Source organism: Plectropomus leopardus, chromosome 14, assembly GCF_008729295.1.
Source record: "Plectropomus leopardus isolate mb chromosome 14, YSFRI_Pleo_2.0, whole genome shotgun sequence".
NCBI classification, from domain to species: Eukaryota; Metazoa; Chordata; class Actinopteri; order Perciformes; family Serranidae; genus Plectropomus; species Plectropomus leopardus.
This window is the reverse complement of record NC_056476.1, coordinates 29,909,927-29,922,246: the sequence shown is the minus strand read 5'-3', so window position 1 is coordinate 29,922,246 and position 12,320 is coordinate 29,909,927. Positions and strand designations below refer to the sequence as shown.

At 39.0% G+C, this 12,320-nt stretch overlaps 1 protein-coding gene across 1 annotated transcript in view; it reads right to left on the bottom strand.

Moving 5' to 3' along the window:
- Window positions 1-485: 485 nt before the first annotated feature.
- The window catches only part of syne3 (spectrin repeat containing, nuclear envelope family member 3), a 74,391-nt gene continuing 62,556 nt past the window's right edge, over window positions 486-12,320 (bottom strand). Inside the window, exons 16-18 of the mRNA XM_042500605.1 lie at window positions 9,372-9,557; window positions 8,148-8,198; window positions 486-1,462 (exon numbers count right to left, since the gene is read on the bottom strand). Of these exons, the coding sequence (XP_042356539.1) occupies window positions 1,280-1,462; window positions 8,148-8,198; window positions 9,372-9,557 (420 nt within the window). The 3' untranslated portion in view covers window positions 486-1,279. The remainder of the gene's footprint in view (window positions 1,463-8,147; window positions 8,199-9,371; window positions 9,558-12,320) is intronic.

The window sequence follows — 12,320 nt, the reverse complement described above, 5'->3', positions numbered from 1 at the left end:
AAAATTTAGTTATATATACTTAATATTGTGAAGTTGTTGCAAGTCAACATGTTTAATTAAATCACTCTTTCTAAGTTTTAGTAACTTCAGTAAACCAAGTTTACTGTGCTATATATCTGTATTCTGCTGGGTGCAAACTAGTCAATCATATTTGTATTTTCTTAAATATGTATACAAAACAGAACTCATTCATCTCCTAACTTCACCATTGGCAAAATCCTCTTCATCATCATCACGTTAAGTCAGACTAACTTGTTTTACTAAAGCTTCTAACACCTAAAAAGACCAAGCTCATGTCACTTGTCATAACAGCTTCATGAAATTAAGTAAATGCAGCTAAATTTTAACTAAACGTCACACTAAGATATAAAGTAAACATAAATTAATAGTTATATTTACTTAGATTTTGCAAGTAAATTGATTTCAAAGTTTATTTTACAAAAGATCAACTTGTCAGATTTTACAGTGTAATGAGGACGTTTCAATTATATTATGGTGTCAAAATAGTTTCTTGTTAAAACTGAATAGTTAGGTATGTAGTAATTACAAGAAAAAATAAGAGAATATTAGAATATTTTCTGTTATAATGATACACTGCAATGTTTTTTTTTTCTTTTTTGGCATGGTTATTAGTAATCTAAATTACTCATAGTGAGTTATATTGGTAAGTATTAAAGCAAATATAAAGTTCAGATGAACATACATTCATCATCTATTCTACAGGATAAAAGCTGACTACCATATGTAAGCTGTAAGGCATGATGCCGAAAGATGACAAAATATGACTTTGGTAAACAGATGTTAAAGCTTCTACAGTCTTCTTATTGTGCTCTGAAATTCTTAAAATGATTATTGGACTTGTAGAACTATTGGACTTATGCTATTCCTCATGATAGTAGTTAGCAGGTCATCATTTTTAAACTGTAAAGAATCATGGGATGTGAGGTTGAGAATGTGTCGAAGCATCGGGGTAATGTGGGATTGGTTGTTTACAGGTGTGTGTGCGTGCTACTTTCGCTGTTGGTTCCTTCACAGACTGTGGTCCATAGTGGAGATGAGAGAAATGTGACATGATTCACTGGTGTTAGGAAGCCATAAGAGAGATGAGTCATTTTAAAATGAGGAGAAGATTTGTTGCTCTAAAGGAAACTTGTGGTCCTGTATGTGGTCTGATACAGTCCTGATGGTCTACATTTCCTACATAAGCCATGGCCTGTTATATCATTAGAAGTTGCTGTATATAGTGAGGTCAGACATTACTCTGTCCCAGGAGGTTTTCCTATGTGGGTGGGGGTCCGTCGTATCGGAGCATGATGTTGAAGGAGCGGGCAAAGTTGTTGGACAGCGAGCAGCTGTTTCCTTCGTCCATGAGGGGCAGCAGGAAGGCCAGGAGCAGCAGAGCGAGGAGTAGGAGCCACAGAGGGAGAGCCAGCCGGCACACACGCTGACACAGGCTGGGCTTCTGCAACAGCAGCAGCAACACAGAGACACATTAACACATGTGATATCGGGCTTTATAAATAAAACTGACTTGACTATTGTTGAATTTTACAACAAGCCCTGGTGTTTGCTATGATCAGAGCAGGAAGAGTTTTCTTGAGAGAGGAGACCAGTGTCCCCTTCTTGCTTAAAAAATGTCTAAATGAAATGGTTTCTTGTCTATACCTTGAAGAAATTCAGTATACTTCGTCCAATGCCCACGCTGAGTTTCTTTAGACCAGGGGACCAATAATTTAACATATAAGCAAGGAGAGAAGTCAACCTGTGTACTAACTGTGATGGACTGTATTGTACTGTACTGGATTATATTGCACAGGACTTAGATAAGCCACAATAAGAGTTTTCTAGAGTTCATCTTGGGTCTTTCCAGACTTCTCTTAGTCTTGGTTTCACAGATTGTGTTTCTGACCCAGCCAATGTACAGGTCGACATGTGTATGTGCTTTTTTCTGTGAGCTGGCAGTTTGTGTTATTTTATGCTACTCTGTTTTATTTGTTGTTTTTAATATTGTAGAAAAGGTAATTTTTCATGAACAAATGTAAATCTAAAATGTCTGTACTCTTCACACTGTTAGACAGACTGTGATGGATTTGTTTAATTATGAAGCAACTTTGTATTTATGTAATCACAACATTACTTCCAGGCAGGCTCCTATAGTCCACTAATAAAAGAGATGGATGCTAAATGATGGAACAGAGAGTGTGCTTGGATGACAGGAATTCTAAATCAGAGCATCTGATGCAAAAACACGAGCATGAACATGAGAGGAAATGACACCAGATGCTCAACACTGTCTCTGGCAGCATCAAGTCCTTTCTGATTGACTTTGTCATTTACTAACTCAATCAAACTTCATTTAGTTTAATTACTGTTGTAATTTGATGCATTAGATTTAGCTTCTGGCACATTCCACTCATCACTTTCTTCATGCACAGATTGCACTGAGTTATCTTTAGTGAGGGAAATTTAAAGACTTTTAAGGATGTATTTTTATCAAATGGCGCATATTAGTTTAGAATTTGAAATGCAACCCCAATTCAAACAAAAGTTATGACACTGGGTAGAACATAAAACAAACAAAAAAATCCTGAATGCAGTGATTTGCAAATCCCCCCCCCCCCCCCTTTTCTTAACCTATATTCAGTTGAATACAGTCTAAACACAATTCACAATTTAATGTTCAATCTGCTAAACTTGTTTTTTTTGTAAATGTACACTTATTCTGAATGAAGCTGTATATCAAACAAGAATGGGGAAGGATTTCACTTTCAAACCTTCAATAATTAGTGTTCCCAAATGCATACTCAGTGTTATTTAAAGAACAAGTGACCTAACACAGTAGAAATTCAAATTCAGAATGTGTGTATATATTATAAAAATAAAATAAAACAACACAATTTTTTTTTTTTTTCTGGTTTGAACATTATGTATCTTGTCTCTGTACTGTATTCAACTGAATATAGGTCAAAAAGGACTAAGATTCAAAAAGGATATTTCTCTTTCTCTGAATCTTATAAATTAAACTACAAAATACTACATACATACTACAAAACGCTAGAAACTATAATTTCTTGCCTTCTTTTATGATCTTAAGACTGCACTTTTTCTTTGATGCTTGCCTTAAAGACCACACAGTCATATATGCCATACGTTTTTTTTTTTTTTAGATTTCTGCTGTAAAGTCTTCACAATGTTTGCAGTGCTTTTCTTTGTCAAAATATATGAAATTTAGGATGAATGAAATCAATAATGTGATTTGTGATTGCTCATTAGGCCTGAAACACTGGAGAAACATCTAAAAACTGTAAGTATAGGAAATGTTAGGAATGCTGAGCTGAAAGCAGGAGCCGTTCACCCACACAGTCAGAAACATGCTGTACCACAGCAAAGTGATTCAGCTCAGGCTTCTGCGTTCTCTCTTTCTCCCAGACTTGTTATTCTGTGAATCATGTTTGCCGCCTACGTTTATCTTTCACCTCCTGAACACTGCGTCACACAGCCTCACTGAAACAGCTTCATGCTAAACTAAAGTGTTGCCTGCAAAGACACAATTCACTGAGGCCGAGCGTCAAACACTGATACACGGAGAAATCTTTAAGGAGTTTTGGTTCAAGATTATTATGTGAATATTATTTGTTAAAACTCATGTAGTACTAATAAAAGAGTAACTACTGCCATCATATACCAGTGAGGGAAAATTAGGATTCTGCATTATGATTGTACCACGTTAGACGTAAACTGTGCATTATGACTTCTTGCTATTGTTAAGTATGGATAATTTAAGGACTTATGTTTTGCTAAATTTACTAAATTCTCTGGACTGCATCTGTATTTAACATTTTCCATATTTATTTTACATTTTTTTTAGACATTAGGGTGAATATTCGATCCTGATTGGCTGAAGGGGGACCATTAGTTCCTGGTGATGGACACCTCCTCTGTAGTTCTGGTGAAACTGTTTATTCACTTTTCTAAATTAATGTGCTGTCTAGTATCTGCCTGTATCTGAAATGAGTCACCATAGCAACAGGGAGACAGTCAAAGCTTCTGTTTACAATTCATTTCAAACACTGAGTGTAGTCCTTCAGTGCCTCGTCCTCTGAACACAGAATGGAGAGTGTAACCATTGATGTATGAAGATAACTGGATAAAGCGTTAGAGCTGGGGCCAAGTGGCGCAAGGAGACAAAAAAGTTCAACCTCTGTGTGTATATTTTAGGGCTGTCCCAAATACCATTTTCTGGGCTTCGGAGTTTGGCATTGATCAACAGTGAATAATCAGAGCTTTGTGTGCCTCAGAGAGAGACACCGTGCGCCATGGAGCATCAGTCTCAGATTAGGGAGAAACACTGTGCGCTTAAAGGCTTCACCGTCAGGTAAGGGAGAGGCTGGAATCACAACCATAGTTTGTAAAGTCAAAAATTCCAACAGTTACTCATTACAATAAACTTTGTCCGGTGTTATCAAGTAGTTATATTTCATTGTGTGTCTGAAATGATAAGTGTCCTCACTATGGAAGATGTTAAAATCCACCTGCTCTGTGCTGCAGGACAGGATCCACTTGGGCTGAACTGTGGGAGCCGCACATATTTGTGTTATGGTACTGCTCACACTGACACTGAAATGGTAAAAAAACATATTCATAACTGTTGAGAGGGGCCGAGCGGACCAACTTAAACTCCCAAGGTGTTGGGTTCAATGACCTTTCTATGCATGCAAACATATTGACTGTTTCCGTAAAAAATAAACAGGAGTTTTACTTCCAAAAATAGCTCCTCCCACTTCACCAGTGCATTTATGAGTACCTTAAAAGATCTCTTTCCAACAAACTGACCAGTATCACCAGTAAAAGTAACACCCCGATAAAGCTTTATAAAGCGCATTTTTCCCTGACAGTTTAATAAAGCTGTGCACGTGTCTGTAATATTACTGTAAAATGTCTTTCATTAAGCTTACTGGAGCTTGGAGACAACTAGTCACTACTATGTCAAACAGTTTTTAGTGATTACATGAATCAGTTGATGGAACTCTTTAAAATCAGACTATTTGGAGCCTTGGAGACTTTTATAGAGCTTGTGCCCCACAGCTGGAGGACAATGGTAGCTACAGAAAACAAGATTGAACTCAAATGAAATCCAAAGTTAACAATGTGGTCAAACACACAGATGGACATGCAGATGTGTTGGAGTGTGTGGGTAAATATTAATGATTGATGGAAGAGGAAGTGAAACTAGCTTCATATGACAAACACTCACAGAACAAAGGTCTGTTTGTGTGTCTCTGAGAATCAGCACTACCTCAACTCACTGTGAATGAGTGAACACACATGGCAGAGGGGTGTCTAACCCGAATTTCAGACTGTGATCATTAACAATGCAGAATATAAGGTTTCATCTAGGGGTATACCTATGGATTCTTTTTTTCTCAACTAATCTCAAAATTATCATTTTTTCCATTAGTGGAATTTTTATAATACATTTATAGCTTATTTTAAGATTTTTCTTAAATTACTTGTTTAATATACCTATTAATGTACCCAAAAATAAATATCAAAAATTTGTTTCATTATTATCTAGATAATTTTATTAAATTATTTCCTCATAAAAACAATGATAATAATGGTATATTTTAAAATGTATCTAATTTCCACATCTGCTCTGTTATGTTATTAATAATATTAATATAATTGAATTAAAAGAGACCCTCTTTTGAGATGCCTGTTCAGAAAAATATTGGACCTCAAACTCAAAAGCATTGCTGTGACACATGCATTAATTGAGACGGTGTATATCAGAGCAGCCCAGGTTTGCTGCTGGTTATTTGGGCGCCTTATGCCTGATGGCTTTGTTGTTAGACTCACACAAAGCAGCAGAAAAGTCACAAAACTCGGCATATATGTACCACTACACGTGAACTACTGTATACTGTCCTATACTTTATACAACAGTTAGTTCCAACCAAGCAATTTGATTGGTTGAAGGCACTCCATGAGTTCTGATATACAGTACAACATCACTGGGACTTTTAACTCTTCATGTATCACTCTGCTTTACTATAAACCGTTAATTAGGCTCACAGTCAGAAGTTATCTAAGGGTACCGTAGATTGAATCAATGTTTGAAGAGCAAGGAAATCCCGTCTGACCGCTATCATACCTCAGCAAAATCCTGCCTGATGCAAAAGCCCTCGACCTGCAGCCCAGGAGGCGGGCAGCTGTGATGGATGGGTTCTGATAAGTCGCCGTTTACTGGGAGTAAACCAGTAAACCAGCTGTTACAGATGTTACATAGATGTGCAGTGAGACAGAGATACACTCGTCTGACACCAGCCACAGCCTGAGACACACACACACACACACACACACACACACACACACACACATACACACACACACAAACTGTCTGATACTGGACTGAAGGTGATAGAGATCAGGGCAGTGAGTGGACACACGCTGGAGCGACGTACAGTCTGATCAAACTCATCTGAATCACTGGAGGTTGTGCGGTTGGACTGTATTTCATCACAGCTGTGATTAAATAAGTCATTAGCAGAGATCAGTGTTCTGATCTGAGAGTAACTCAGAATGAGAATGCTGACAAACATATTCAAGGAAAAGACAAGTAAACACTTGTGAAAACAGGAAATGGGGCTGGCGACTTCGCCCTCTTAGAGACATGAAGCCAGCAGAAGCAGAGCAGACAGAATTCAGAATGCTGAGCTGACATGCACACAAAGACGAATGTCATTCTAAAATGAGGCAACATTTAAAAGACTCTGAATTATAAAGACCTTAAACTCTGAGTTTTTTCAGCATATCAACTCATTTGGTTAAGTTAGAAGTAGCTGCTGAATTGTGGGTGTGTTTGCTTCATGGCACTAAGAAAAGAAAAAAAAGATGCCGTGACTCAACAAAGCATTGAGTCAATAAAGCAGTCAGCCCTCCTCTGCTGAAGATAAAGGCTGATGAAGGCGAGCAGCAGCTGAGCGCTCAGTCTGAGGAGAGCGTGTGAAAACACACAGGAATGTTTGAGCTGAGGGTCTAAGGGGTCAACAGGGGGCTGCTTTAAGCTGCTCAGCAGTTAATGAATGCAGGGTCGGGGGTTGGTTTGATATGCTTGACTTGACGTCAGTCCTGGGTGCTCAGGTGTTTGGCTCTCTACAGCCCAAACCTCTTAGAAATTGAAATACGTAAAATGAATGTTGGAGAAAACTTGTAGAAGACAGAGCCAAAAGTTTGATTTTTTCCCCTTATTAATCTCTATGACACAGATGGAAGACATGTTAAGTATGGAGATGCTGTGAGCTAAAGAAGTGGGAGTCTGGGGTGAACAGTGAAAGCAGCACAGCTTAAAGACGAAGGAAGGAGCGCCATCTGCAGACTGTCATACTCAGGTACTCCTCAAATGTGTTAAATTTCTTATTGTCCAACAAAACAATCAGTTTCTATAGAATATTCATTGTTCACCTGATCAAACAAGCAACAGGGCGACTCTGCTCTCTGGCTGATGAAACAGTTTATCAGTTTATTAATTTGAAAAGCAGCTGACAGACACTTAAGATTATCATGAAATGATTTCATTATTAAGCCTGAGCCCTTGCACTGTGCGTTGGGGTGTAGCCTGTCTTAGATTCCAGGAGTTTAACAATGTTCAGTAGAGAACACCTTGTTCATACAGGTGTATCTGTGCCTTGTGCACAGCGAGCCAGAGAATAATAAACTCAGACTTTTTTAAGGGAAACTGCACACAAATATGGGTTAAAGCAGAAATTTTGACTAAATAAAAATATCTTGGCGAAGTTTGGAAACTATTTCATCTTTATCTTTTCAATAAACTTTGAGTTTTGACTGGGACATGTTGAGATCACAGCCAAACTGTTAAGCTGTGATGTTAAATACCTTTGCATCCTATATCAGCTGGGCATGTGGCTTCTCATTCATTTTAAGTTTATCTAACTACTTAATAGTCCTACCTGTGAAGTTTGCAGATATGCAACACCTAAATTTGTCTGTGAAAAACTATTTTATTCCTAAATTACTGTTAATAGAACAACAAAGGATATAATTTGGGTGGTGGAGCATCATACCACAATTGTGCGTTCCAGTTATGCTGAGTCATCTTTTCAAAGTCCTAAATAATTTGGAGTTACCTTTTGCACCTTTGCTGCGATGGCTGGCTCCTCTTGTTTGGTTTGGACTCTCTGCAGACATAAAACACAGCTGAATCAATTCACAGTGTTCAGCAACAGTTACACACGCGACACCTTGTGCATTTAATCACAATACTACATTCAAACCACACTGGAGCTCTGTCTTAATGACTACTGACTCCTGCAGGAGCACAGTGCTGAACTGACAGCTGACATGCTGCACAGGCCAGTGTGCTCACAAAACAAAACAAAACAAAACAAACAAACAAACAAACAAACAAACAAACAAACAAAAATTAACATGAGATTGTGATTACAATTGATTTCATTTAACACCACATCTGAGTCAGAATCAGAAATCAGTTCAATCAGCATCCAAGTTGCATTAAGTCTGCTGAGCAGCACAGCAGGACTCGAAATAAAGTTACACTGCCACCATGTGTTGAGAGGACACCAGTGCACTTAAAGGAGTGAAGGCACATGAGGTCATGCAGGAGCTTGCTATACAACAGCAAACACTGACAGCTTCCAAAATTAAGAACCAAAAAATCTGTTTTCCAGATTTTTTTTTTTTTTTCCTGTTTCAGTGTTCCTGCACACGGAGACCTGTTTATTATCACCCACAGCAGAGCTCTTTTAACCCTTACGGATTCTTTGGCGCATTTTCACCCTTTTCATTCCTCACTTTTTTAAATTATTTTGACTGCGTTCATGACTATGGCATAAACGCAAAAATGGTCAAATGCACACATTTATAGAAATCCAGTAAATCACACTTTTTTAAATGACAATAACAGATTCAACACATTAGCACAGTGGTGGCCCCATTAGTTTGTAACCAGCAGAGCCTGAAACAGGGAACAAACTGTGAGACCACCACGCAGAGTCACTGATCCAGGTGCTGAGCAGTCATGCAGCTTTGGTATCAGATCATAGCTTTACTGCTGGACTAAAGAAGTTGATGCATATTTTTCTCTTTTTAATAACTTTGCCTTACTGTGCATGTTTTTTGGATGAAGACAGACAATGTGAGTTTTTGACTAAGTCTTAGGAAAGTGTTGTGAACTTCATGAGTTTTGTGGTAACTACAATATAATGGTAAGCCTGAGATTATTCTACCCATTAAGGTTTGTTGCATTCATACATAAAAGCCTTGAAGTAAAAGTTTTGTGAATTGAAATGCAGGCAGTTTTTTCTCCTCTGTGATCAATGCTCTCCTCTCACCTTGGCACTGGCTCTGGCTCTGATGTCTCCCACATCCTTCAATTTGGACTTGTAAAGCATCCAGCGGTAGCGAAGTTCTTCCAGACCCACATCTTCTGTTGGTCCAGAACCAGCCTCACCGCTCTGACTCTCCTGCAGCAACAGCTGGAACTGCTCCTGACCCCAGGTCAGCCCTGCCCTCAGAGCCTGCAGCAGCACAGAGGAGTGAGCAGACTGTCTCAGTACAATAAGACAGAGACTTTCAGCTGGATGGAAAGTCACCCACAGGTCAGAATAATGATGTTTAATATAAAATTACACAGTGCATATGTGGAACATTGCAGAACATACCAGGATAACTCTTTTCTTCAACATAAAATAATAGAAACATGCAGCTGTGATTCTAGATAGCTAGCAATTTTACATTCTGAGAATTGTACAATGCAACCAATGTATTGTACAATTCTCAGAATGTAAAATTGCTAAGAACAATGTAATGTTTAAGTAACACTTTCAGCTGCAAGTTTTTTTTAATCCTAGAAAATAAAATTAAAAATGTTTTTGTTGTTAATATATCACATTACATTATATTTTCATTAAAAAATGTTGTCCTCAACATGTTCTGAATGTTGCTTTAAAAATGTTATACCTTTGTTCTTCTGAAACATTGTGGGAATGTTTTATAAAAGAACATTCTATGATCTGCCACCTCTAAACATCCCCACAATATTCTCAGAAAGTTGCAGTTAAAACGTTATGTCATTAGAAGGTGGAAGAAGGTAGATTTAGATTTGAAAAAAACAAACATCCTTAAAATATTCTTTGAACTTTAGATTGAAATGTTTTCTTTAAAACATTATTGCAACTTGCAGGTAATGTTAGCCAATTTGTGGGAATGCTCCCTGCTGGCTGACAACATACAGGCTGCTTTAGCTCCAAATCATCAGGCCATCTGTCCTTTGGAATGAACAGCGCAGACCTTGTGTGACAGTCACAACAGTGCTGTTGTGTTCTGCTCAGCTGCACCACGGGGGGAATATCACTGCTATACATGCTTCCAAGGCCACTACAGAACCAGGCGGCCATCTCCTATAATGAAGCAGTCTGTACTACACAACACAGTCTGACGCATATTCCAGGATGCAATTTGTTTTTCTATTCTGGGGGAAGGCATAACATACCTCACTCTCCCCAGGGCTCTCCTAAACCACCTCCTGCACCCTCCCTCTCCCCTCTTCCTCTGTGTTTCCACTATCATTTGCAGTGTCCGCCACATGAAAGCTACGTTTGCACTGCAGGGCCCAAGTGGCCCAAGCCTCTCCCAGATGGGATTGTTTGATGACAGTGTGAACAGTTCAAATCACATGGAATCAGAGCTTTTCAAATCAGATTTGGGCCACTGCCGCATGTGGTTCTAAATCAGATCCATATCTGATTTTTTTAAAATGCAAACTCAGTCTGAACAACAATGCGACCCATATCAGAATTCAATGCAACTTTAATGTCACTCTAGATCGACGTCCGTCTATAAGATGAGGAAAACTCCGTCCGTCCTCATCACTTTTCTCCTCGATGTATTGCCGAATCAACGTGGAACTGCACATGGCCATTAAGAATCGCCATCAGTGGAGACTGACGAAGCCCTTTGTCTCATTCACGCACTGCCTGGGCATGTTTTGTAAAAAAATACTTCATAGAAAACACTGACTTGCTTCTTCTTCTCACCATGAAGTCACAGCATAATAACTTAAAAATGAAACTGTAAAAGGTCACCATGGCCATGCAGCGTGGAGACGATAGCCACTCTCTGCCGCATGTTACACACATCTCTCCCACTGCTAGGAGGCAGAAAAAAAACTGCCAACCAAGATGTCTTGCAGCTCTTCTTTCTCTTTCTCTCATTTTCCATTCCTCTCTCGCGTGCTCTCTCTCTCCGCTCCGGTTCTCCACATGCTTCCTTATTCCATCACTCTTCTCTTTCTCTCTCTTTCCCCTTTTCTTGTTCCAGTCCATTAAAACTCCTGCCAAAGAGCCATTTAAGCACCAGACCGTTCACAACACTTTTTCTCAACTCCACTTCACCCAAAATAACTTCAATCAGTTGGAAAAAGTTTTCTTTCTGTGTCTCTTTTGTTGTTTGGGACCTGTTGGCAGTTGGACTGGATGTGTCTATCCATGGCAACTAACACCTCCTTATATGGTGCTCACTGGCTGTTCACAGGCGGGGATGTTTTCTAAGTGCTGACTAGCGGGAGCACGATGTCAGTTTGCAACTGACTGACATTCAGGAATGCCCAAATCCAAATTTCCTGCAGCGTTCATGAATCCAGTGCAGGTTTTCACACCAATGTGCTTTATGTGCACATCTTCTCTCAGATGTACAAACATTCCATGAATGAGACCCAGTGTGCTGAGTGCTAAACTGGCAACAACACGCAAAAACTGCACTAGAATGCTTTTCACAATTGTTCACAAACAAAGCCAAAAAAAGTAACCACTCTTCTTCCATAGTAACAGCAACCTGTGATCCATCTGACGGTGTATGACGGTTACAAACACAAGCATTTTATTTTTCATTTTAAAACTTAGTGCATTCTTAAAGGGACAGTTCACACCTGAATCAGAAAAACAGATTTTTCCTCTGACCTGTGAAGTCGTGCTATTTTTCACCGCGCAAAAGGAAACGTGCATGTACTCATGGATGAGAGGCTTGTCCTCGTGACAGAGATTTAAACATTTTTGAAATCCTCCTCATCTAAGTTGTAACATAAGCTGTAAGCTTCTCTCTTTCTCTGTCATTTATGTCATTAATGTAATTGAATTGTTTTTTACGACATCTATTGCTCGTCTGTCCGTCCTGGAAGAGGGATCCCTCCTCAGTCGCTCTTCCTGGGGTTTCTACGATTTTTTCCACCGTTTCAGGTTTTTTTGGGGGGCGTTTTTCCTTAGGCGATGTGAGGGTCTAAGGAC